We start from the raw sequence: 27809 nt of genomic DNA on the forward strand, positions 1-27809 counted from the left end.
GACAACACAAAGGAAAAAAAAAAAACATCCAAATTGGCAAGGAGGAAGTCAAACTTTCACTCTTTGCAAATGACATGATACTCTATATGGAAAACCCAGAAGATTCCACCAAAAAACTGCTAGAACTGATCCATGAATTCAGCAAAGTCGCAAGATATAAAATCAAGGCACAGAAATCGGTTGCATTCCTATCCACCAACAATGAAGCAACACAAAGAGAAATCAAGGAACCGATCCCATTTAGAAGTGCACCAAAAACCATAAAATACCTAGGAATAATCCTAACCAAAGAGGTGAAAATCTATACACTGAAAACTATAGAAAGCTTGTTAAAGAAATTGAAGGAGACACAAAAGAATAGAAAAATAGTCCATGCTCCTGGATTGAAAGAACAAATATTGTTAAAGTGTCAATACTCCCCAAAGCAATCTACATATTCAATGCAATCCCTATCAAAATAACACCAGCTTTCTTTACAGAGATAGAACAATCCTAAAATTTGTATGGAACCAGAAAAGACCCTGAATAGCCAAAGCAATCTTGAAAAAGAAAACCAAAACAGGAGGCATCACAATCCCAGACTTCAAGCTATACTACAAAGCTGTAACCATCAAGACAGTATGGTACTGGCACAAGAAGAGACACTCAGATCAATGGAACAGAATAGAGAATCCAGAAATGGACCCACAAACGTATGGCCAACTAATCTTTGACAAAGCAGGAAAGAATATCCAATGGAATCAAGACAGTCTCTTCAGCAAGTGGTGCTGGGAAAATTGGTGAGTGACATGCAGAAGAATGAACCTGGCCCACTTTCTTACACCATACACAAAAATAAACTCAAAATGGGTGAAAGACCTAAATGTAAGACAGGAAGCCATCAAAATCCTAGAGGAGAAAGCAGGAAAAAACTTCTTTGATCTTGGCTGCAGCAACTTCTTACTCAACACGTCTCCAGAGGCAAGGGAAACAAAAGCAAAAATGAACTACTGGGACCTCATCAAAATAAAAAGCTTCTGCACAGTGAAGGAAACAATCAGCAAAACTAAAAGGCAATCGACAGAATGGGAGAAGATATTCAAAAACGACATATCACATAAAGGGTTAGTATCCAAAATCTATAAAGAACTTAGCAAACTCAACACCCAGAAAACAAATAATGCAGTCAAGAAATGGGCAAAAGACATGAATAGACACTTCTCCAAAGAAGACATCCAGATGGCCAACCAACACATGAAAAAAGCTCAACATCACTCATCATCAGGGAAATACAAATCAAAACCACAATGAGATACCACCTCACACCTGTCAGAATGGCTAACATTAACAACTCAGGCAACAACAGATGTTGGCAAGGATGCGGAGAAAGAGGATCTCTTTTGCATTGTTGGTGGCAATGCAAGCTGGTGCAGCCACTCCGGAAAACAGTATGGAGGTTCCTCAAAAAACTAAAAATAGAAGGACCCTACGACCCAGCAATTGCACTACTAGGTATTTATCTAATGGATACAGGTGTGCTGTTTCGAAGGGACACATGCACCCTCATGTTTACAGCAGCACTATCAACAATAGCCAAAGTATGGAAAGAGCCCAAATGTCCATCGATGGATGAATGGATAAAGAAGATGTGGTATATATATACAATGGAATATTACTCGGCAATGGAAAAGAATGAAATCTTGCCATTTGCAACATGGATGGAACTGGAGGGTATTATGCTAAGTGAAATTAGTCAGAGAAAGACAAAAATCGTATGAGTTCACTCATATGAGCACTTTAAGACACAGAACAGATGAACACAAGGGAAGGGAAACAAAAATCATATAAAAACAGGGAGGGGGACAAAACAGAAGAGACTCTTAAATATGGAGAACAAAACAGAGGGTTGCTGGAGGGGTGGTGGGAGGGGGGATGGGCTAAATGGGTAAGGGGCACTAAGGAATCTACTCCTGAAATCATCGTTGCACTATATGCTCACTAACTTGGATGTAGATTAAAAATTAATTAATTAATTAATAAAAAAGAAGTTGAGGGGTAAACTTCTAGGTGGCTCAGTTGGTTAAGCATCCAACTCCTGGTTTCAGCTCAGGTCGTGATCTCACAGTTCGTTAGTTCGAGCCCTGCCTTGTGCTCTCTGATGTTAGCACAGAGCTTGCTCTGGATCCTCTGTCTCTGTCTGCCCCTCCCCCACTTGCACCTGCATGCGCGCTCTCTCTCTCTCTCTCTCTCAAAAATAAATAAACTTAAAAAAAATTAGCAAGTCAGGGTTAAGAAGGTGTCAGATACCAGCACTGGATGGAGACTTTCTCCTTAATGTCACTGGAAGGAGGGAGAAAGGATTGAAGAGAAAAAGAATGGTCGCCCCCTATGTAATTCAATGCTATCTGGGGCCAGTGGAACCTGTCCCACCCTGTGGGAAACCTGTCAAGTAATCCCTCCAAGCTGCAAACCCTCCCCTCCTGCCAATTATGCAACAACCGAGCACTACAGGCCAGGTTTGTGCAGTGAAAGGGCCATCTCCTCCCTCTGATGGAACTGACATTCTCGTGGAGGACCAGATAACAGCAAATAGACTAAGTTCAAGTAACAAGCAGGACAGTGGGAAACTAACAAGGGTTAGGTAGCGACTAAGGGGAGAGGGGTGGGTGCCTCCGTTAATAATTGTCAGGCTGTCCTCTCAGGAGGGGACACCAGGGCCCCCCTTCCCACCACATCATGCTGTCTTAGGGCAAAGACTCTGCATTGATTTCTGGCAACTTCTCACCACGTGCCTCTTGTCTCATCTCTCCAAGAAGGGCAGGCATGTCTTGTTCAGGATGATGACCATCTCTGGAAGGCTGAGCAGGGGACCAGGGCAGAAGCAAAGGTTTCCAGGGATCATCTTATCCAATGCTTCAAAGCTCTCTCTAAAGTGGGTATGGTTATTCCCATCGTACAGATGGGAAACTGAGGCAGTAAGTCAGCCTGGATAGAACACACTTGAGAATCAGAACCACTTGGGATAAAGTTCTGCTCCTTCTGGCTGTGTGATCTCAGGCAAGCTTTCGGAAACTTCTGGAACTCGCAGTGCTTTGTGATCTGTGAGGTGGGGTAAGGAGGGAAGGGAGTTGGCTATATATGTATGTGGCCTCTGTGTCCAGTTTGAGTACCCACTACTCAGCACCGCTTGTAATGGGGCCAGGTGGGACAATGGTCTCCGTTTATGGAGCTTCCTCTGACAAGGCACTGAGCTGAGCACTTCTCAGGCCATCCTTCCCAGGAGGGCAGGCACTAGGCTACAAATGAGGCAATTCACGTGCAGGAAGGTTATGTGACCTGCCCAGGGTCCTACGGTTCAGTAGGTGACAGGCTCCGGATTTGAGGCCAGCTCTGAAACACCACATCCTTCCAGGATTTTATAAAATCCCTTGGGAAAAGATGGTGTGGCAAAGAGAAGTGAACTGAACCCACTGAAGATGGCCTGACTTCTGGAAAAGTTTGTCCGCTGAGCTCCGCTGAGACACCCTTCCCCCCAACTCAAGGCCAAATTCAGGGCCAGCCCATGTCTGGCCTCACTGTCCATTTGCCGCTTCTGTTTGGGAATTCCCAGCTGCCACCCAGAGATACGCTGGGCAGGCTGAAGAGGGTTCGGCCATGTGAAGGGGTCCTCAGAACTTCTGGATGCACCCTCGAGGCACACCGCTGGCCAGGCCCAGGGGAGGGGCTCCAGAAATGCTCCTGGAGCAAGCGAATGAACACACGACTCCTATCACCTTCCTTCTTCCCATCATCCACTGCAGCTGGAATAGCGGTGTTTTGTGCCAAGGCAGATCCTTCTTCCTGGCTCAGCACGCAAAACAGACCAGGAGCTGAGCCAGAGCAAGTTAGCGACGAAGCGTTCAGCCTCTTCCCTGTCTGTGCAGAGTACCGAAAGACCACACCGGTCCTCCCTTCCAGGGCTGGATGCCGAAACGTATCCGTTCTTGTTGCTCCCTGACCAGAACCACATTTTTCTTTTTTAAAGCTGAACAGTAAACTGAATTACCATTTTAAAAATGTATATGCATAGCCCCTAATTTATATGCATTAAAAACCCACAGAGGACAGGCTCCAAGGTATCAGCAGGGTCATTTGCAGGTAGTGGGATTAAGAGCTTTACAAGTTTTTTCCTTGCTGCTTATCTCTCTTTTCTCATTTTTCTCCCAATAAACACATTGACTTTTGTCAAATGAGAGAAAAAGGGGGGGAAAAAAAGGCGCCCCTGAGTCAGAGTGAAATGAAACCAGACGCACGTTTATTGTACAGACAGTTTGGAAAATACCGGACGGGTAACAAACTGGAATGAAGTACAGTGTGAACCACATCCATAAGCCTCTCTGGCTGTGACTCTTTCAAGGCAGGAAGCATTTTTTTTGTTTTGTTTTGTGTGTGTGTGTGTTTTGTTTTTATTTGTGTTTTTTGTTTGTTTGTTTTTGTGCCTTGTCTTCTGCACAGGGTTTAGCGTGTTGTGGGCACACAGCAAGTGACCTGTCCTTATCTGGAAGCCCCAGTAGCATTCTCACCCTGGAAAAGTTCAATCCCTAATGAAGAAGGCAGAGTTAACAATCTGATTTTTTTTTTTTTTTTAAATAACTGTGCCTGGTTAGAGAAGGAGGGGCAGACAATGAGTGGTGTGCATAACCCAACAAATGGCCGTGTCCTTTCTGCCCACAGGGTCCAGGTCCCGAGCAGGTGGAGGGACTTGGTGAGGTGGGGAGGGGGACACAGAAGGGGGATGGGAGAATTCTAGCCTCCCAGGAGATGGATCTCAGTGTGGCACCTACCTGGCCATGATGTAAGAGAACGTGTATAGCAACTTCTAGAATTCAGGCTGTAGACTAGCATTATAGATCACTGGGGCCACCTCCTTCATAGAAGAGATGGGGATGCCAAAACACAGAGGGAAATAGAATTTCCCACAGTCAGACTCGAACCCCAGATCTGCCTGAGGCTCTGTTCTGTGTCTGCAGCCACAGAGCCATGCTGCCTCCTAAGAATCATCAATACTATTCACTGAACCTTCCCACGACACCCTGCTAAGGGTTTTACATGAATGATCTTATTTACCACTGACCCTTGAACAACGTGGGGGTTGCACAGACTCCACACACGGTTGAAAATCCGCGTATAACTTCCGACTCCCTGAAAGCTTAGCTGCTAACAGCCTCTTGCTGCCTGGAAGCCTTCCTGATAATATAAACGGCCGATTGACACATGTTTTCTATGTTAAATGTCCCATATATGTATTCTCACAAAAAGGTAAGCTAGAGAAAAACAATGTTAAGAAAATTATAAAGAAAACACATTTGCCGTACTGTATTTCTCCAAAGGAAAAAAAAAACTCTGTATATAAGTGAACCTGTGCAGTTCAAACCGGTGCTGATCAAGGGTCAACCATAGTTGCGTCCCCAACCTCAACCTTGTTAGGAAAGCAGAATTCCTATTTCACAGGTGGGAAAAACTGAGACTCAGGGAGGTCAAGTTATCCGCTAAGCCCCTGCAGAGGAGACCTACGAAGCGGAACTGCCTACCCCCAGTCCGACACCAGCCCCTTGCTCTTAACCACTACGCTACATGGCCTCTTTGGGAAATACAAAGAACAGGGCTGAGGGCTGAGGGCACCAACATTTTCCAAGCTCCTGCGACAAGCCTGTGCTCACTTCAGCTCACTGGAGCCCCGTGGCGGAACTGTTCACCTCCCCACTTTTCTGATGAGGAAGCAAAGGTTCCAGGAAATTAACGACTTCCCCAAGACCCCTCCTGGCCAGGTTGTGGATCCAGTTTGCCCCAAACCCCTGGCCTTTTCACTGCCTCTCTTGTCTTTTCTTTCTTTCTTTGCACTTAAAAGATAATGTTTACTCAGTTTTGAGCGAGAGCATGGGAGCAGGGGAGGGGCAGAGAGCAAGGGGGACAGAGGATCCGAAGCGGGCTCTGGGCTGACAGCAGAGAGCCCGACACGGGGCTGGAACTCACCAACCATGTGATCATGATTACAGCCGAAGCGGGACACTCAACCCACTGAGCGGCCCAGGCGCCCCAGCCTCTCCCTTTCTTGACAAAGCCCGTGATACTGGGGCACCCCAGCATACACCCAACTAGCTCATTGTTCCAGGGTTCACCGAGGATTTGGAAGAGCATAGGTACAACGGCCTGGTAAATACCTAGTCAATCCTGTTTTATTAGAACACAGCCACACCCTCATTCTCTATAGACGCATCGCGCTATAATGGCAGAGTTGGGTACTCGAGATACAGATTGTATGGCAAAGCTAAAAATATTTACGGTCTGGCTCTTTGCAGAAAACATTTGCTCACCCTTGTTCTAAGAAACTGGGGTGGGGCAACAGAAGTTGGGCTATCAGAACTAGATAGAGCTTAACGAATTTGAACCCTTCTCCTTTGCCTTGGGAACTGGGTGTGGTCAAGGCCAAGTGGATCTCCCACTTGTTCAACCATTCGTCCATCCACGCGTGTGAGCCGAGGCTCCCAGCCAGGTGTGGGGATGTCGGAGTCTGGAGGGCAAGGCAGACACGACACAGGAGCGTCAGCCGGGGTCACAGGTGCAGGGACAGGGCTCTGTTTGGGCTTCGCTTGGGCCGATGAGGGAGGAGGAACTGGGTCAGCACGAACGCAAGCCAGGAATTTATCTGCGAGCCTGTGTTACACAACAGTGGTGACGGACTGAGCTGCCTCCTGGACGGGAGGAGGCTCCAGGGAGAGACACGCCCGGGTCAGCCATGCCGTGACTCAAACACGGGCACCCATGTCAAGCCTGCGTCCTCCTCTCCACAGTCCCTGCCCGAAACCTCCTACTGCACCCCACCAGAGCCTTCCCGGGCAGCCCCCTGGGCACGAGACTGGCGGGACGAATGTTCGTCCAAGCGAGGCAAATCCCAAATTGCTTCAGAACACCTCCCTTACAGACCCCTGGCTCGCGCAGGGCCACCACGGGGGAGATTCCTGAGCCTCTGACACCACGCAATGGGTCACCGTAGCTGAATCCAAAGCCTCAGGCACGACACAGGTCTGTGCGTACCCGTATGTGCGTGCACACTCTTGTTTCTGCGGGTGCCAGTGCCCCCTCCGCGTGCGTATGTTTCTGTGTACATGAACACGTGTGTGCATACGTAGTGAATCTGTGTGCACGGGTGCGTGCAGGTGGTACACGCGTGTGCACGTATTTATGTTTGTGTACATTTGTGTTTGCGTACGTGTGTCGGAGGGCGTCTTTGCATCTGTGTGCACGTCTATGCCCATCTCTGGGTATGTTTTTGTGACTGGCGTGGGGAGAGCCCTGCAGAACTGACCACAGCCTCTCCCCTCTCAGAAAGCACTCTGTCTGCAATTCCCTTGGCCTTTGACACGTTCCAACAGAAACATGGCTTCTCGGTCCGAAAATGGCAAGCTCAGTTGCCAGGGGCTGGGGGTTGGTAAGAGTGGGGGTAGGGAGTGACAGGGTTAATGGAGACAGGGGTTTTCTTTCTTTTTGTGTTTTTTTAAATAGTTATTCATTTTTGAGAGAGACAGAGCATGCGTGGGGGAGGGGCAGAGAAAGAGGGAGACACAGAATCCGAAGCAGGCTCCAGGCTCTGAGCTGTCAGCACAGAGCCCGATGTGGGGCTCGAACCCATGCACCGTGAGATCATGACCTGAGCCGGAGTCAGACGCTCAGCCGACTGATCCACCCAGGTGCCCCAGGGTTTGTTTGTTTGTTTGTTTGTTTGTTTGTTTGAGGTGATGAAAGGTGCTACAATTAGATTTGGTGAGAGTTGCACAATTTTGTAAATATACTAAAAACCACAGAACTGTATGGATACTTTAAATGAGCAAGCTTTAGGAGAGAATATAAATAAAATCAATACAGTTGTTTACAAAAGGAAGAAAATGGGGAGTTTACAAAAGTCCCCACTCATTTCTTCCTGCTGCAGGGCACAGAGGAGCCCTGGTGTGGGAAGCAGGAAAATCCCCTGGTTTCTCAGGCTTCTCAATCAATCGGGGAAGGAACTTGGCCCAGTTTCCACAACCTACAGGCCTCTGCCAGCCAGATGTGTCCTTTGTACTGGAAGCTTTTTAGATAGATCCAGAACACCGAGGGGATCTAGGGCAGGCTGGATGGGCAGCACTGGATGGGAACGAACTACCATTTCGTCACCCCAAGAGGGATGCGGACAGATCTAGAGACGGGGGGTGTACTGGGAGGAAGTGTTCCTTTTACATGTGGCGACAGAAAAAGAATGGAGGGGACAGAGAATGTAGCAGGAAGGCAGGAGCAGTAACCCTGTGGTTAGGAGCTCAGAACTTGCAGCTGGGCAGAACTGAGTTTCACATCCAGTCCGGGTACCCTTAAGCTTTTCGGTTAAAATAAGCTTTTCATTGCTTAAAATAAATGCAGATAGGCGAACCAGAATCTGCCTCTTGGGTCTGGGGGGATTAAGTTAGAAAATGTGCATGGAAGAGCCAACAGCCATGTGCTCACTCAATTCTGTTCTGTGTTGCTCCCTCTAGGACCCACCGGAGACCACACCGCCCAGTCTCTTTGCAGTTACGCAGCACCAGGCGACCGGTTCCGGCCAATGACAGGTAATCTCTGTCACTTTCTGTTTGGGATACTGAGAAGCCCATCTGTAATCTCTCTTTAAGATATTTTATTTTGAGAGAGAGAAAGAGAGAGAGAGAGGAGAGAGAGTGTGTGCTCACTAGCAGGCGGTGGGGCGGGGTGCAGAGGGGCAGAGGAGAGAGAGAGAGAGAGAGAGAGAGAGAGAGAGAGAGAGAGAGAGAATGAATCTCAAGCAGCCCCCATGCTCAGCATAGAGCCCGACCCAAGGCTGGATCCCATGACCCTGGGATCATGACCTGAGCCAAATTCAAGAGTTGGACATTTAACCAACTGAGCCACCCAGGTGTCCCTATAATCTCTGTTTAAATAGGACAGAGCCACAGATTGGAATATCCTGGATCCCTGAGTGACCGAATGGAAGACAGCCCTCCTGGAACATTGCCCAGCCTACAGCAAATCTATGTGGGTGAGAAGTAAATTTTCTTTTTTTTCTAATTTTTTTCAATCTTTATTTTTGAGAGGGACAGAGAGACAGCGTGCTAGCGGGGGAGGAGCAGACAGAGAGGGAGACACAGAATCGGAAGCGGGTTCCAGTCTCCGAGCCGTCAGCACAGAGCCCGACGCGGGGCTCGAACTCACAGGCTGCGAGTTCATGACGTGAGCTAAAGCTCGACGCGCCACCGACTGAGCCGCCCAGGCAGCCCCCCAGTAAATTTTTTGAATAAGCCATGAAGATTTCAGGATTGCTGCACAAGCCTATCCTCTCCTGACTACAGCTCCTGGTTAATACACAACTGGAAGAAGGGGAAGGTGTGCAGGTGTGGGGATTAAATGAATGAGGGTTTCCCAGAACGCAGGGTAGGTACCACCAGCCCCAGATAGCACGGAATCACATCCTAACACCACGAGTACGGGCACAAGAAGCGCAGGAAAGAGGAAGATAATAGCAACGTGCAAATGAGATACTCTGCCCGGGGTCACGCTTCCACGGTAAACATCACCGGGGAAACCGGTCTCTGGGATGCGATCTTCCACGTGCCCGCAGACGCCTCCATTTGTGTGTAACTGGGCAGCGCAGTGGTTTCAAAGAAGCAGAGGCGAAGGGGAACCTGTGCTCGGGGAGATTCAATTTCATGTTTTTGTTAATAGCTTTTTCTCCTGCTTCTCACAGATAGAAAACAAGTCGCCCTGGGATGTGACCTCACCTCTCAATCATTTAAGAACAGAAAATAAATGTCCAGAGAGATTAAACACACAGGTTCCGTGCCCTGAAAAGGTTGCCGTGTGACAGTGTTGCAACTTCTTGGGAAAGATGAAAAGTCCATGTAATCCTATTACCAATATTTCCATTAGTCACCAAGCCTCGCCTTGGTAATCTGTTTCAATTCAAAGTCCTGTCGTTCCCCCAAAACCCAGTTCAGGAGGTGCCCGAACAAAATGGAAGTCTGTGCCAATTTCTCAGGGATGGGCAAAAATCATCACTCGAGTTCATTTGGGGTTCCTCCCCCCCCGCCCCTTAAGCTCTTAACTCCAGGGCACCAAGAGAAGTCCTTCCCAACGTTCACCGGGTAATCTTGCCCTCTCAGGCTGGCTTAAATCTCTAGCTTCTATCCACAAAGCTTCCAGGGCAAAGAGGCAGAGATCTTAACACACCAGGGCCCCCAGCCACCTCAACTTGGGGACGCTCTGGGGAGGCTGGTGGGAGGGGATGTCCGGGCGGGGGCGGGGCTGGGATGGATACAAAAAGGACCAGCGAGGCCACTCATTCTCCACAGCTCGGGGCCAGAGCTCAGACATCATGGCAGTCTCTACACCGTCTTGTGAAGGAGGCATCAATCACATCACTGTAAAAATCACATCACGGTGAGGAAATGGAGGTCCAGGGTTTAACTCAAACCTGGAGCCAGCACGTGGTGATGCCGCCCCCTTCCCCTAAAACCAGGGACCAGACATTCTACTCCCATGTCCTTGCGAGTTTCATCCGCCCTCCCCAGACTCCTGCTTAAGCAGAGTTGTGCTTCTGTTGCTTATCCCACCCTGCCCCTGGGGGAGCCCCCAGACAAGAATGAAACTTCCCGGAGCCTGCTTATGGACTGAATGTCTGTGTTCACCCCAAATTCCTGTGGAAACCTAGTCCCCAAGGTGATGATATTTGCAGGAGGCGGGAGCTTTGGGAGGTGATTAGGTTATGATGGTGGAGCCCTCATGAATGGCATTAGTGCCCTTGTAAAAGAGACCCCAGAGAGTGACCTTGCCTCTTCCACAGTATGGGGTAGCAGTGGTAAGACAGACGTCTATGAGCCAAGAAGCAGGCTCTCACTAAACACTGAATCTGCCAGCACTTTGATGTTGGACTTCCCAGCCTCCAGAACGGTGGGAAATAACTGTTTATCAGGCACTCATTCTATGGTATTTTGTTATAGCAGCCCAAATGGACAAAGACGGAGCCTGATGTGTAAAAAGGTGATGAATAATCACAGTCACCTCCACGGACGGCTGTGAGCCTTCACTAACACAAAGTAGTATTTGATGATCCGTTCGGAACAGCGCCTGGCACCCACTAAGGCTCAGTAACGATCTACTCTTATTATTACGTTTACTCACCCCTGAGGGTCAAGATACGTATGCTTTGGGACGTTCCATACACCCCCTACCCTGTCGGGCACCATTCATTCCAATCCAACTGAACAACTGGTATTTGTCCAAATGTGGCATCTTCCCTCTCCTGCTTTCCGTCCTTTGCCTCTACTGTCCTCTCCACCAAGAACACCCCTCTCCTCCATCTCCCACTTCCAAAATGTCTTACTCATCAGGAAATAGCCCAGCTCCCCTCTCCACAGGCTCTCATCACACCCTGCCCACACCGGTGTTCCCACTGCTCCTTCCTGGAACAATGCTGAGTTTCTTGTCTGTGCCGGACGGCCGGCTGGATGGACAGGTGAGCGAATGAACACATACGTGAATTATTGACAGAGAAAGCCCTTTTTGAAAATTTCGACTGGGGACATAGGTTTTGAATGTCTATGACTGGGAAGGCGCCTTCAAAGTTGACACACATACCCCACCATATTGGGCCAACAAGACATCATCTCCATCAAAATTAGAAACTAAATGTCAAGGCTCTCAGATGTAATTTCATGAATTATTTCAACCAGGCAGCCCAGTAGAAATAGGCTATGGATTTTATTGGTTCTCTATATCATAGATTAATACCTTTTTGGAAGCCTGAAAATGACATTTCTCTTCTCAGCCAATATCCTCTCCTTTCCCACTTAGCAAACATTGTTTGTTTTCCCTGACTTGTCAGTTTCAGGTTGTAATTTCTATCCTTGTTTGGTGCATGCCTACCAGGAGCTGTTTGCTTCAGAGATTCAGAAATACTATTCTCTTGGTGTCAGAAGAGCTCCGTGTTGTCCACAAGCCTATCTGTCACCTCCTGATGCATCTTCAAAAACCACATAGGAGGTGGGAGAAGAGAGCCCGGTATGAGGGCCCTTCCAGGAGAAAAGCAGACAAGCAGACCTCAGGTTCTCTCTTGCAAGGGGAGCAGCTGGACAGAGGCCCAGAGACAGCTCACGGACTTCAGAGTGAACGGATGGGCTCGGGCGCTTCTCAGTCGAATAACAGAGGCACATTATTTAACCTCTGCTTCCTTATCTGCAAAGTAAGGGTGATGGTGCCTTCCTCATGAGCTGTCAAAGAAACGCCCAGATGTGAACCCTGCCTCTAGCACTACGTGTGGCTTTATCTTTCTGAGCCTCCGTTTATTTCATCCCTAAGCTGGATTTGATGAACTGAACTCACTGTGTTGAAAATTAAACAATTCATCTAAAGAGCTTACTGCTGTGCCTGGCACAGAGAGCGTCCCCACAAAAACGCAGCTCTTCCTCATAAGGATTAAACACAATAACGGCGTGTTCATTTCCTTTCTCCCTTTAAGTAATAACCACCCAAGGCATGCATTCATACAACAGATGGGTGACGGTCTCCTGGGTCCCAGGCTGAGTGCTAGACTCGGGTTGGTCACAGGGCTCAAGGAGACAATCCAGGACCTCCTGGAACTCGTGGTCTAATGGAGGAGGCAGGTCTAATGGAGGAGGGTGAAAACACCCTCCATCCCAAGCTCAGACCACAAATGGGAGGAGGGGCATAGAGGAGGAAGCAGGGCCTGCTGCGTGGGGCAAGGGGCGGCTGTGGAAGAGGGTTTCCAGAAGAGGTGTAGAGAAGGCAAAGGGAGAATGCGTCAGCCATCATTCAGGCATCGTCCCAATATCATCTGGACGTTGGGGCCCAGGGAGAGTCACCCCCTCCTCCCTCTGCTGTCAGGAAGCTCTAAGAGTCCTTCTTGTATGATGAACCCCAACGCTCTCTCACTGGCTCCCTCCTTCCCCACTTCCCTCCTTCTAATCTGTTCTGCACACAGCAGTGAAATGAGCTTTGTGACTGATTCAAAAGGGAAATCACATTATGAGCCCCAGCCACCGTCCCGATAAACGTCCTTCTAGAGTCGTCCGTAGCGGAATGAGGAAACCTTGTCCCATGGGACTTGGCTCCAACCTACTGCTACTCTGGCCTCGTAATGTGACACTCGTCCCTTGTCGCCAGTGGAAGTGAGCCCAAGATGGCGGGGCGGGGAGGGGGGCAATGAGGCAGTTACTCGTCTTGGGTACTTCTGGAGCCCAAATAGGCGATCACCTTCATAGAGGCAATCATCTGAGTGACAGGTAAGTGATGACCAGGGCAGTGCCTACATCCAGGGGAAAATAACTGCCAGATTTCACATCTGGATGACTCAGGGAATGGCGAACCCTTCTAAAGGAGGGAGTAAGGTCTCTGTGTCTTAAGACAGGCAGACAGACGGGTGGGCAAAGTCTCGGCCACTGCTGCGTTCCCAAAAGTCACATCACACCATGTCAAAGCCGTCAGACAGATGCTGTGGTGGAACAGCTAAAACCCAGGATATTCTAAGGGATACGTGTGCTACCTGAAAGCTAATATTCATTCATTCATTCATTCATTCATTCAATCATTCATTCGAGTATTTACTGAGCACCTACTATGGTGTCGGCTGCTGTTTTAGGTAGTAGAGAGGTTAAAAGGCAACACCTCTGCTCTCGTGGAACTTACATTTTAGTACAGGGTGTAAAATAAAAACAGACAGATGAATTAGGAATATATTAACGAGAACAACAATGGCGACCTAGATACGCCCTATGACATTCTGAGCATCTGAATATTTTGCGTGTTTTAATTCTCAACAGCCGTCTGATGAGGTGGGTCCTATACTGTCTTCACTGTACAGACGAAGAAAAGTACAGGCACAGAGAGGGCAGGTAAGTTGCCCAAGGATGCACAGCTAAGTGGTAGAGAGAAGTTCCGGGTCTGTGCAATCCCCACGAGAAACAGTATGGCTGAAATAATCACCAGCTTTCGTCAGCACTCCCCACGCGCACTGTTCTGCAACCTTCACTGGCATCACCACCTTGGATCTTCCGCATGATCCTGTGTATGCTCATCAGCCCCATTTTACAGGGAGGAGACTGAGGCTCAGAGAAGGGAAGAGACTGCCTGAGCACATTCAGCACTAAGTCGGGGAGCCTGGCCTAGAACCCAGGTCTCTACAGATGCTCTTGAAAAGACAAGGCGTGAGAATGGTCTCTTTGCTTCGGCAGAACCTGAAGGATCCCAGGCACATGCGTAACCACCCAGCGTCGGACCGCCATGCTCACTGCCTGTCTCCTCCTCAAGTCACAGTGCACAGGCTGCGGGCTCGACTCCCAGCCTTCCTGCCTCCTCCTTAGACGTCTTCATCTTGGGTCTTTCATCTGTAAAATGGGACTGACAGTCACACCTACTTCAGCAGGGGAGCTAGAAGATGGCCCCAAATCATCCGTTCAAGTAAAGGGTTTAGCAGGAGCTCTGGTACCCAGCAAGCGCTCAACCAATTGTAACTCTCGTTGCTATTGTTCTTCCCAGTCTTCTGGGAAGAAGCTTCGGCCGCTCTTTGGAAACTGAATTTTGTCCCTTAACTTCGTCTCGGGGAACCCCAAATGCCACTGGCAGCTGGCATTTTATTAGCCAACCCCTAACAAGTAACAACAGTGATGTTAGCTACCAATTATCAAGCCCAAACTGTGCTGTAGCCATCAAAGAAATGTACTTTAGCTGTGCTGGCACATTTATTCTTCTCGGTGACTCTGATAACTGAGACATGGTCTGCCCTTTTGAGGGAATGAATATAGCAGCCAGGAAGTCAAGACTCCAAGGTCCCTGTCACGACGCTCTCCTGATTTAGGGACAGGGGGAGAAGTCTGACGTGGCTCATTTGGGAACTGTACAGTGCTTCCTAATCCTGGTCCATGACAGAATTACCTGGAGAGGTTGAATGAAATGACGCCACAGAAAATGTGGATCAGGACCTTTTGGGGGTGGAGTCCTGCCATCACTCATTAAAACTTAGATTTAAAAAAGCTCCCCAATTTGGGGCGCCCGGGTGGCTTAGTCGGTTGAACGTCTGACTTTTGATCTCGGCTCAGGTCATGATCTCACCGTCAAGAGATCAAGCCCTATGCTGGGCTCCGCTCAGAACGTGGGGCCTGCTTGGGATTCTCTCTCTTCCTCTCTCTCTCTCTCTCTCTCTCTCTCTGTCTCTCCCCCACTCCCGTGTGCTTGCTCTCTCTCTCTCGAAATAAACAAACATTAAAAAAATTTTTTATAGGGGCGCCTGGGTGGCTCAGTCGGTTAAGCGTCCGACTTTGGCTCAGGTCACGATCTCGCGGTATGTGAGTTCGAGCCCCGCGTCGGGCTCTGTGCTGACTGCTCAGAGCCTGGAGCCTGTTTCAGATCCTGTGTCTCCCTCTCTCTCTGACCCTCCCCCGTTCATGCTCTGTCTCTCTCTGTCTCAAAAATAAATAAAAACGTTAAAAAAAATTAAAAAAAAATTTTTTTATAAAGCTCCCCATGTAATCCTAATGTTAACCAAGGTTCAGAATTATGAGGAAAACTGAAACCCCTCATTTTGACTCAATAAAGGAAAAAAAACCCTCACTGTTATTGACATCCATCTGAAAAACTATCTGTCCCTTCACATCTGTTTTGAATTTTTTTTGTTTACAAAACACTCTCATCTTTCTAGTGGGATAGGGGTCAGCGTGCCCATTCTACAGATGAGGAAGCAGAGGGTCCAGCACCATCCAGCATCCAGATGGGAAACCAGGTGTCCCGACATCAAGTCTAAGAGGCCGTCCTTAAACGAAAGGACCAGAGATCTTTAAGACATTTAAAGAAAGCTATGGCCATTCATGTCACAAGGGGAAGGAGCTCAAGGGACCTGGTTTTGACACTTGACCCCAAAGATATTCTCTTACTAGGGTTGACTGAAGGCTTTTACTGCCAGACTGAAAGGGCAACACAGAGCCAACTGTCAAATCTGGACTGCATGGGGCAGGGAAGGCGCGGGGAGATAGGTTCCTTAGAGAGAGGCCACTTAGAGATAAAGTGAACGTTTCTGGAATTGCAAGGCAGGAACCATTAAGGCCAGCGGGTACCCGTCTGTCCCCAGCAGCTCAGCCTGGAGACAATGATTGTGCTGAGGCATTTCCTCTGGTTGGTTTTCTTGAGTGGGTTAAATCTACCCCCCTGTGATCTTGTTTGAACTGATTTGCTTCGCAAACTCTTTCTCTACAAATAATGAATAAGTAAACTCCAGCCTGCCACTGATAAATTATTACAAGTTGAGAGTTAATGGTGTGTAAAGTAGGCAGGGAACAGCCCTGCATTTGGTTCCCTTCACCACCGCCAACCTTTGGAAAATGTACTGAGCCACCTCCGAGCCTACTAAATTGGCACCTTCTCCCCCAACCCCCGCTGCCCTGAATCGCCCTCTCTTCCTCCATGTATTTCCAGGGTCTCCGCTTCCATGCTCATCAGCATAGAATTCCATAAAAATCAGCACCAAAGGCAAGAAAACAGGAGGCAGAGAGGATTCTGAGACTTCCAGCCTTGCTGCCTGTTTTTTTTGTTTGTTTGTTTGGGCGGTCCATTTTCTTTTCATATCTGGGAATGTGACACCGTGGAAGTCCAGTCTCCGGCAATTCCCATCTAGGGATGTTTCCCCACCCGGCTCTGTCATCTTGCTTTGCTACAAGGAGCTGGCTTTAATTGTGACACGCTGTCTGACTGCATCAGGTCTCAGAAGGAAAGCTCCACATTGCTCATTTCCAGCACCTATCAGCGCCTAATGGGGTCTCAACTATTTGCTGAATGTCTAGACGGCTAGATCTTTATGTGACTGGGTGGATGGGCACATGGGTGGGTGGCAGGTGGGAGGATGAGTTAGTAGTAGGAGGGGTACTTGAGCTGGTGGATGTTGGACGGATGGATGGATGGGAAAGACAGGTGAATGTGAGATGAGTGGGGAGAAGGTGGGGTGGTGGATGTTGTGTGGGTACATCTGTAAAGTGGGGTAGGAGGTAGGATATGGACGGATGAATTGGTGAGAAGATGGATGGACGATGGATGGATGGATGGATGGGGGGATGGACGAACAAATGGATGGACGAGTGGTCATTCACTCCTAAGGGTTCAGTTTAGGCCAACCAGGCTGTCAAGGAAGTAAATGACCCAGATCATGATGAAGTAGGTAATGTTATAATCATCCACAAACAACTAAACTGAGAGCCAAACAGATTAAAGGGTTGTCTAAGGTCACAGCAGAAGTAGTACTTGAACTCCCGGCTCCTTCCTCCCCATGTCCTTTCGATGTCACATTCAGCATGTGATGATAGAAGGCCCATCCCTCCAGATGCCCTGTAAACAGCACCCGTTTTCCACCTCTATATCCTGCAGCTAGAGAGATAAGCTCCAGGGGTTTTTCAGCACCAAAGCTGAAAGCTGGAGAGGAAGAGCAGGGCAGGACAGCCACAGAAGGCAGAGTTCCTACAGGAGGAAGGGCTGTAAGGCCAGCTGAACCTGAGAAACAGAGGTTTATTAACAAGAAAGAATAATAATCCACTGGGTGAAGGCACAGCATCTCTGTTTCTGAGAGCCTGTCAAAGGGAGCCCTTGTTGCACAGAGAGAGATCAGACCCGGGTGACTGAGATGCCAGGACAGGTCTCACTGGTCTACAGACACTCCAGACAAGTCCACCGAGAATCCTTGATCTGTGCCCGGAAAGTCCCGAAAGGCTGCTCTAATAACTACCTTGGAGGGACGGGCCCCAGCTGCGGAAATTCTGAAGATGGCTGGGACCCCTTCCTCGCCTTTGAAGATACTTGGTCTGTTCCCTGCTCGGTGCGCTCCTTTGGGTCTTTTGAACACCTAGAAGAAACAGAATCCTCTTTTGAAGAGGACTGGGAGACAGAACCTTTGATTAAAGGCAAGAACAACTTCTCAGCCACAAGACTCTCTGTTTTTGTCGAAAGGAGATGACAGCTGGGGAGAGGTGGCCCTGCTTCTCATCAGTCGGTCACGGCACAGGGACGGTCACTGCCCAGGAGACCACTGAAGGGCTGGAGCCCCAAGAAGGGGAAACTGTTTGCCACATCCCTCGGCTGCAGTCCCAACTTTAAACTCGGGTCCCTGCCACCTGCCAATTCAACAAGAAAATTCTCCTCACCAATAAAGTGTTTATGTATACCTGCTTTGACAACAGCAGACAGGAGTTCAGATCCCAGCTCCACCAGTTCAAAAGTACCAACCTCACCCGGTAGCTGGGAAAAGGTCAAAGTGCTTAGAATAACACCACACATGCTGTCAATGCTTTGTAAACTTCTATTATTATTATGTGATTTTTTTTAAGTTATCCCACATTTCTCTAGTCCTGGTCATTTTATGATGGGTTTTCAGTCTTGCCATTCCATTTCCTCCTCCTAGCCACCCAGGGAAACATACACTGTTATCCCCACTTTATAGATGAAGACACGGAGGCTCAGAGAGGTGAAGTGATTTGTCCAAGGTCACACAGCCAGCATGTGACCAAGCTAGAATATTCATCCAGGACTCCTCACTCCACATCCAATGTTCTTCCTACTGCAGCACAGGATAGCACTGTATTTACATCACCTCCCTTGGGTACCCACGATACTGGGCTACTAGCAACAATCTCTGCAATGACAAGAATTGCCAGTACTTACATAGCACTTGATGTTAACCTTAAAAATAAAAATGTTATTTTTCGAGCAGACACAGGTTTATCTGAGAACAGCAGAGAATTGCAATCCCATATAAGCCAACGATGGTAAAATCATAGGCCAAGTCCAACAAACAAGAGAGAGGCACATTATTTTATGGAGAAGGAAGAGGAAGTTGGGAGGGACTGTTTGGAAAGGAAAGTTCACAGGAAAAAAAAAAGCTCAGGGTGATGACAGTTTCTCATCAGCTGAGTTCCAGGGGTAGTGGATCTTGTAGGAGAAGCAACGTACGTCTTTTCCCTGCCTGGAATTGAGGATTCTTTCCTGTTGAGATACTTCTGTTAGGGGTCTGTAATTGACAATTCTTCCTGTCATTGACATTGAGTGGTACAGCTCCCCCTTCCAGCCTCCCCTGCCAGCATCCTGAGTCCACTTTAGTGAGGCTTTCCTTTATCAATTTTCACAATGTGTAACAGCCTCAGTGCCTCCTATGTAGAAACTTACTTAATCCTTACAATAATCCCACAAGGTAGGGACTGTTATTCTCTCCATTGTATAGATGTAGAAACCCAGGCTCATGAAGGCTTTAAATAACTACCAATACAAAAGAAAAACTTATATCAACAAACCTGTATGAAAGAATAACTACTCAGATCTAGACAACTGGTAAACCAACATTTTTCTAGAGGCTATTTTGGTGAGCATCAGCTATCGTATTTTCTTTTCTCTTCTTTTCTTAAGAGAGAGAGAGAGAGAGAGAGACTAAGTGAGCAGGGGAGAGGGACAGAGGGAGGGAGAGTGAGTCCCAAGCAGGCTCCACACTCAACACAGAGCCTGATGTAGGGCTCAAATCCATGACCCCAGGATCATGACCTGAGCCAAAACCAGTAGTCTGATGCTCAACCGACTGACCCACCCAGGCGCCCCCAGCTTGTATTTGCTCATGAGCCACAAGGCCAGGCCCTGGGAGATACACAGAAGCTTGGCTTTGACATGCAAGAACTTTGCTTTTCCAGTTTAAAATTTCTATATAGGAAAAATTCTCATGAAATTTATTCTGTACTCAAGGATAAGAGAAGTGACCAGACCATGACAGTGATCTATGAAACTCATCCAGAGAGCCCTGGAAGACAGCCACAAAGAACATTCGAACAACAAATTAATTCAGTTCTTAAGAGGACCCAGTACAGCCTGGTGGGGTTAAGGCTCAAGCTCTGGGATCAGACAGGTCAACTTTATAGCCAGATTCAGCTTCACACTAGCTGGATGAGCCATCTCACCTCCCTAAGTCTGTAAGATGGGGACAAGAATTTAATGAAGCAGTATCTCTAAAGTCCCTAGAACTCTGCATACGGTAGTTGCTTAACACGTATGTTACCCTTAATTCTGGGAGTGCCGTTTCATAGCAAAGCCCTCTTTCCTATTAACAAGGATTCAACCAAGCAACCGACTTCCCTTCCTTCCTTTTAAAGGACCGTAATGGCTGAACATCAATGACTGGTTCTGAAAACAATACTAAGCCGTGCCCAGAGAGAACACCTCCCAGGAGTGGATTCATTTCCAGCCTCAGCGAATCCATACCGCCATTCTGATGAATGGCAGCTCTTTCCCGCTGGCAACTCTTCCTGGGACTGGATCTTCCAGCTGTGCCCCAGCCCCCTCTGAGACTGTCACTGGCATCACTGAAATGTCACCATCCTCCGGGTTCAGAGGGCGAAGAGATCCATTCCACCTGAACCCTAGCCCTAAGCTGGAAACTCACATGGTATACACCTAAGAGCACAGGTGGGGTTGGCAAACATCACCGGCAGGTTATCAGGGAAGTCTGCAAATAATGTAAAACCCCAGGCCGATGAAATGTGAAGGCTACAAGAGCTCCAGGGGACACTTTTCCAGCGGCATCTTGCCTGTTCTTTCCATACCGGCTTCCGAAACTGCTGACCACTCTCCCTTGCTGAACCCTAGGCTTCCACGATCACACTCCCTCCTGGTTTTCCTCGACCCCTGGCCCCTCTCAGGCTTCCTTACAGGAACACTCTGCCTTCTTCTCACGTAAATCTGTCCCCCAGGGGACCACTGGCTCTCCAAGTGGGGTTCCCACACCTGCAGCATCAGCATCACCTGGGAACGAGTTAAACATGCAAATTCAGGCCCCGCCCAGGAGGTCCCCTTTGGGAAGCGCTGCCCCAGACCATCTCCCCAGGCCCATGGCGCCTCATTTCTCCCAGCACAGGTGGCCGCCAGTGCTGTATCTCCTGTCCAGAACGGCACCCTGAACAGCCATCTATCTAACTGCCACCTTGACATCGCCTCTTAAAAGGCTCAGAGGCACCTCCCACCAGACGTGCTGACCAAACTCTTGGGATTTTGCTCCCTGTCCCTGATGGAGTTCGGCCATCTCTTTCTCAACAGGTGCCGCCTGCCTTGAAGCAGCCTGGTCTCTGTTCTCCATCATGTGCAGTCCTTCCCTCCTCCCTTTCCTTCCAGAACAGAGCAAGGCAGCCCACAGGCAGATGGGATTGCCGGGCACTCGCCATCCAGAGAATGGAAACAAGTAAACACTGAACACGGTTTCCCTTTAAAGCAGACCTTTCACTGGATTTCTGCAGTTCACCAAAAAATAAATAAGAAAATTAAAAAAAAAATGAATGGGCACCTAAGGTGTGCCAGGTACCTTGCTCGCATCCAGGGATACTGGCTGTGTCTATGCTCCCTGCCTCTCTGCTTCCCCTCTTCTGCCAAAACAAACTGTTATTTTGCATTCAAAGATATAGGCTCCCAATGCGTACTTTAATACACCTATTGATTTTCCTCTTGCCAGTCATTATCAAGATTTATTCATCCCCCTGGCTCCCCATTGATTGAGGAAAGCAGTATTCCCAGTGGTCAATCAATCCCGATAGACTCCATGACAAAGAGTCAATAGCTATTTATTATTTGATTTATGGGCTTAATTATCTTAAACACAACCAGGCAGGGACAAAGCAGAAGCTGAGCAGTGCTCAAGCAACCGTGGCCGGTTTGGAAATACATCAGACCAAAAGCCAGGGTCCGGCGAGTTCCCAGAGCAGTGGACACATACTGGTCTGACACTTGGCGTTCCCTGCCCACCCACGCCAGCCTGGAGGCCGCCACGAGGAGAGGGAAGGGACACATGCCAGGGTTTCGATTTGCACCTGCCAACTCAACAAGTCATAGGCCAGGCGTGTTTGGTGGTTTGGACAATGAACCTGGCCCAGAGGTAGGTCAGCGTTTTCCCCCACCTAGGGGGACAGGATCATCAGGGGAGGGTTCTAAGGGAACCGTGGGGCATTAAAAAGAAGGATGAAGGGGCTCCTGGGTGGCTCAGTCAGTTAAGCGTCCAACTCTGAATTTCAGCTCAGATCATCAGCTCATGGGTCATGAGTTTGAGCCCTGCACTGGGCTCCATGCTGGAAGTGGAACCTACTTAGGATATTCTCTCTCTCCTCTCCTCTCCTCTCTCTGCCACGCCCCAGCTCCCTCGCTCTCTGTCAAAGTAAATAAATAAACTTAAAAAAAAAAAAAAGAGTGACGGACTTAGGCACAGCTGGGAAGGGAAAGAAAAGGAGAGGGTAGTTCGATATGGACTTTGGTCTGCATCAGACAGTCCTGAGTTCAAATCCTGCCTCTCCGCAGCTTTATAACCTTAGGCACACTGCTTCATCTGCTTCCTTGTCCATAATCGGAGGAGTTGAAGAGTTCCTCCTTCAGAGGGTTGTTAAACTCATTCAAAAGACAGAAAAACCAGTATCTGCACGCAGGCTGATCAGATTGCAGGGAGCTAGCTTTTAATTACAACCTCGCCTCCCTCCATGAAGCTACCCCCGTGCTCCCAAATCTCTGTTTAACCACGGCCTGCCAGCAATGCTGAGCAAACCGTCCCTCTGGTTTCTGGAACACATGTTAAGGACCTGATGTTGCCCACACTTGCCTTCAAAACATGGGAGTGCAGCTGGCTATTTTTAACTTGGGTAAATAGTGAAAGCTGTTGAAAATGCCTTTGTTTCCAAAGGACTGCCAGCTTGCTGTTGCTGTCCCCTAAGGGAGTCCTGCCAAGTATCTTTCAGAACCTAGGGCATTCAAACCCGCATTTGTTCCCACTGATGCCTGATGAGAATCAACACGAACTGTCCACACCATTCTTGGAGGGGAGTGGGGGTGGGGGATAGAGGAACAATCCTGCCGCAAGCTCCTCTAAGAAAAGGGATTACCCCAAAGTGGTCTTTCTGAAATGCAAACCAGATTGTGTCCCTCCTCTGGCTAAAACTCTGGGTGGCTCCCCTTGCCTCTGGGAGAAAAGTCCAGATTCCTTAGTTTGGCTCACAAGGTCCTTTCAGACTGTCTCTAGCTTCTTATCTCTTGCTAGCACCCGTATGGACCCTATACCCCAGCTCCTGACTCCTCTGTCCCTTCCCTGTCTTGTTCCCTCCCATATCCAGCCCTTTGCATTATGGTTTTTATTGTTTAAGAAAAAAGTATTGGCATCCTTAAGTTTATTTATTTATTTTGAGGGAGAGAGTGAGCACACACAAGTGGGGGAAGGGCAGAGAGAGAGGGAGAGAGGGAATCCCAAACAGACTCCACACTGCCAGCATGGAGACCGACGCGGGGTTCGAACCCACAAACCGTGAGATCATGACCTAAGCCACAATCAAGAGCCGGATGCTTAAACCACTGAGCCACCTGGGTGCCCCAAGAATGCCAACACCTTCTTGTCCATCTGGCCAGTTCCTTGGTTGGGTATGGGGCCAGCTCTGGGTCCCCATAACCCCCTAGGTACTATTGCGGAGATTATGACACTGTTTGGGAATCATCCAGTGACCTGTCTGTGAGCTCCACGGGAGAGGTCGCGCCTTCCCTTCCTTACTCCCACCATCACACCCAGGAAGGACCTCGTATATGATGAATGTTTGGGGCCAATACCCCCTAATCGTGCAGTCTCTGTATTGTATTGTTATAATTCACATCGCATAATTGGCATCTCTTTCTTTTCATCCCTGTTAATTCTCCCACGTCCTATAGGCACACCCCCCCACCCGGTTTGTACTACATTTCACTTATGTCCCACTCATTTCTCGGTGATTCTGAATAAATAGTACCACTCATTGTCTGCTGCTATACTTGCCTAGAGGATCAGGCCGCGATAATATGTGTGAATGTATTTTTGGAAACAGTTATCCATTCATCCAACAAGTATTTAAGGAGGAGCTCGTGTTTTAGAGGCTGGGGATACAGAGGTGAGTCAAATAGCTGAGATTCTGCTTTCCTGGGGCTTATGTTCTAAGTTGGGAGAAGGGGTGTAGGGAAAACAGATGAAAGGCAAGCAGGCAAACTGAGGAACAAAACGTTATCTTATGGTGAGAAGCGCTCTAATGAAAATAAAACACAGTGATGTCATACAAGGGGATTGTCGGGGGTGGGGGTGGGCAGTGGGGCACCGCTTGGGACTGGCTTCAGGACCCCAGGCTCTTCTGGTTTCCTGTAGCCCTGCCTGCGCCTCCTCAGTCCCCTGTGCACGGGGACCCTTCCCCACCAAGACACACAGCGCTGGAATGCTCCAGGCTCCGTCCTTGGGCGACCTCCTGCTCCTCCCTGGATGGCCTCAGCTTCCACAGGAGCTTACGGCTTCAATCACCACTTCTATGCAGATGACTCACACACGGTTATTTCCAGCCGCAACCTTCCATCTGAGCTGGAGACCAGTATATCCAGCTCCTTTCTCAACACCTCCTTACGGATGGCTTGAAGCTTACAGAAGTTAGGTAACATGGCCAACGTACAAGCCAGGAGCAGAGCTGGGCTACAAGGCTAAGAGGTCAGACTACAGCCATCACCTCGTATCATCTGATATTATAATCAACGCAAAACACCTGCGGCTTGTAGGATGCCAAGGAGAAAAAATACTGCTACTCTTACTTGCTTCTGCTATCCTTATCGCCATCATCATCGTTAGAATATCATCATTATTACTATAGCAACTGGGAGACACAAGGTATTGAGCACCTCTGCTTATAGGAGGCATTGGGCTATAGCCTGATTTCTAATTCTTATCACTCCCTTGCAAGAGAGAAAAAGGTCATCCCACTTTACAGGTGAACAAACAGAGGTCCATCAAAGTGAAGAAATTTGCAATAGACTCAAGTCCCCCCAAAAGGGAGTGTTCATACATCTATTTGGTGAAACAAGCAAGTCATAGACCAGTGCTGCTGGGTGAGTCTGTCTTCAGTGGGTAGAAGATCTATCCACAAATGTGTGTCACAGAGCTGCTGGCTCGTCACCAAAACCCATGTCATTTTCCTACTGGGAATACAGCTGGCTGGCTCTTCCTCAGCCTCCCCTGCGGCCAGGTGTGGTCAAGGGACGGTGCCAGCCCGTGACGCATGGGTAGGATGCATGTGACCTCTATGTATTTTCTTCTTTCCTCAGCTGAGGCAGAGGTCCCTGAGCCTTAAGGATGGGTCCAAAAGATGGAATTGGTCTTGGATCCCCCCCCACACAAGGAAAAGCCACCTACCGCCCAGGAACACCCACCTTGGACTATTCTGTGAGCAAGAAATGGACTTCTATTGTGTAAAGCCGCCTAATGCTTTAAGGCTTATTTGTTACAGCAGCTACCATTACTCTGACAAATACAAACTGAGTTTGCACGCACACTGAGGGAACTGCCTGGAAGGATATACACCGAAATGCTAACGTGACTGCCTCTGGCTGCAGACATTACAGGTGAATTTCATGTTCTTCTTTTTGCTGACCCGCATTCTCACTAACAAACGAGTTTTCACTCGGGCGGTAAGACACACAAGTTACTTGTTAAGTGATGACAGATGGCACGCACGCTAATTTAGGATCTTTGAGATTCGAGGAACATGGTGGCCAGTGGCAAAGTCTTCACCCAGGCAAGTCCGCTGCTGGTCATGTGATCATTTACCAACAGGCGTATGCAATGTACATGCGATGATGCTAATAATAATAATGATAATGATGCAGTGCATTTATAGCGCTCCCTTCACAAAAGTCCCGGGGTGCTCTACATTCTAGCACAATTAAAGGCAGCCACAGACAAAAAACCTTTTCAGCTGTGCTTTATAAAGGGAAAGCAATTCAGCTCTTTGAACATGAAAGGAAGCCGATTCTAGTAGATGAGGGGGGACAGAGTCTCCATGTGCTCAGCGCCCCCTCCCCCACTCCCGTATGTTATATTTAGGACAATCAAACTGGCCCGGAGGGAAAAAAAACATCAGAAAGCCCACAAGTACAGAGTTACAGGAAAAGCAAGTCAAGATCTCATTCGGGCACGGAGCTGCTAGTGTCTTAGCAGAAGGCAGAGCCCTCCATTTGTCTGTTAAATACTGCAGCTTGGAGCTATTATGTTTGAAAGCATGAAAAACAAGAACTGATCTAGAGTTGAACATCGTCTATTAAATAGCTCCTGATATTGACCGATTTGGAATGATGTGCACATGAGGCCCCACGGGATTTCATTACTACCTTGTCCCCGAGAGACGGGTGCGGCTGGTTATCGCGTGCGTATGGGGGATACAGTCAGCCTCACGTGACCGCGAAACTGTACTCAGATTCTGGGCACCCGGCGACTGGGTGGGACAGAGGACACTAGCCCAATGAGACATGAAAACAAAAAAATCTTCCTGAAAGCAGTGGGGGAATCCTGTCCTTCCTTCTCTTTCCTGGGGCGCACATCCCAAGCCCTGTATCCCAATAAGATGTTTACGTAATGCCCCTGTTGTCCTGCTCCCTCCTACTCGCATCCCGGAGAAAGCATCTTCAACTTCACAAATGCAGAGCAACCGCTCAGGCGTCTTTCCTGAAGTCCCACGCAGGTGGGAACACCACACTGACGGTCAGGCCACCCCAGAGTCCTGTTTCCTCTGTGTGTGTCCTTCAGGGCTGGGCTGATGCTGTCACTGCTCTCAACCAAATGAGTCTGATACACCCAACCAACTAGCTCAGTGCAAGAGGAGGCAGCAAGCAGCCAGGCCATCAGGAAACTTCCAGGGGGGGTGTGAGGGACTCTGGTTTAAAATCTTTCATTGGCTTCCAGATGCAACAGAATAAACTCCACACCTTTATCCATACTTTTGAGGCCCCGCAGCCCCTTTCCTACCATCCTGCTTCCTTCTGGCCCACAAACGTGCCCATCTCATTCCCACCTCAGGACCTTTGCACCTGTTGTACCACTGCCTGGACTGCTCTTTCTCTGCTGCTCACCATTAGGTCTCAGTTAAATGTCACCTCCTCTAAGACACCTCTTCTGAGCCCCTCCTGTCACTCTGAACCTTCCCTGTTTGTGGCCCTCATAACACTTAACGCAATGCTTTATTATTGTACTTCATTGTCTGTTTCACTTGTTACTGACAGTCTCCTTAGCTGGAATGGAAAGTCTCTGTATGAACTCTAGGAACTGTGTTCTGAGCACCCAGCATGTGGTCTGGCACTCAGCCAGGGTCCCATACGTGTCTGCGGAAGGCGGTGAACTCACATTAGCACTGAAGCTAATCGGTGGCTGTCAGGCCCCTGCTGGTCTTCACCTTGGGACATTCCCGGCCCTCACCTCTTCTGGACCCAGCTGCTCACCTCTCAGTGCCGCCTGGCAGAATTGCTCGGTGAGGGTGCAGGAGGTATGGGGTGTGCAGCTCTCGGCAGCAGAAAAGTCTGCTCACTCAGGGTAGGAGGTGGGAACCCGTTTCTTTAGAGCAATGGCTCTGAGCTCGAGTGCACGGAAGCGGGTCCTGAAGGGTTTCCTAACACCCAGAGAGCTGGACCCACCCCCAGAGCTTCCGGTTGGGAGGGAGGGGATTCTTTATCTTACATTTGCCTTTCTCTCCCTTTTTTTTAAACAAATTTTCCCCCTTGCAGAGTAAGATAGCAAGCAGAGGAAAGGGGCAGAGAGAGAGAGAGAGAGAGAGAGAGAGAGAGAGAGAATCCCAAGCAAGCTCCATACTCCGCGAGGAGCCCGAAGCAGGGCTTGAACATGAGATCGTGCCCTGAGCCGAAATCAAGAGTGGGACACTTAACCATTAGCCACCCCGGCACCCCTTACATTTGCTTTTCTAAAAAGTCCCCAG

General features: G+C 48.7%; 1 protein-coding gene across 5 annotated transcripts in view; it reads right to left on the reverse strand.

The window, feature by feature from the left end:
• The window catches only part of KSR2 (kinase suppressor of ras 2), a 434193-nt gene that overhangs the window by 32680 nt on the left and 373704 nt on the right, over positions 1-27809 (reverse strand). Inside the window, exon 15 of one of the 5 annotated variants that reach the window (XM_042909858.1) lies at positions 17572-17893. The exons of the other annotated variants lie outside the window; for them this stretch is intronic. Coding sequence (XP_042765792.1) covers positions 17773-17893 — 121 coding nt within the window. The 3' untranslated portion in view covers positions 17572-17772. Of the gene's footprint in view, positions 1-17571; positions 17894-27809 lie in introns of those variants that run through there. 5 annotated transcript variants of the gene reach the window in all.

Source organism: Panthera leo, chromosome D3 (genome assembly GCF_018350215.1).
Source record: "Panthera leo isolate Ple1 chromosome D3, P.leo_Ple1_pat1.1, whole genome shotgun sequence".
Taxonomy (NCBI): Eukaryota; Metazoa; Chordata; class Mammalia; order Carnivora; family Felidae; genus Panthera; species Panthera leo.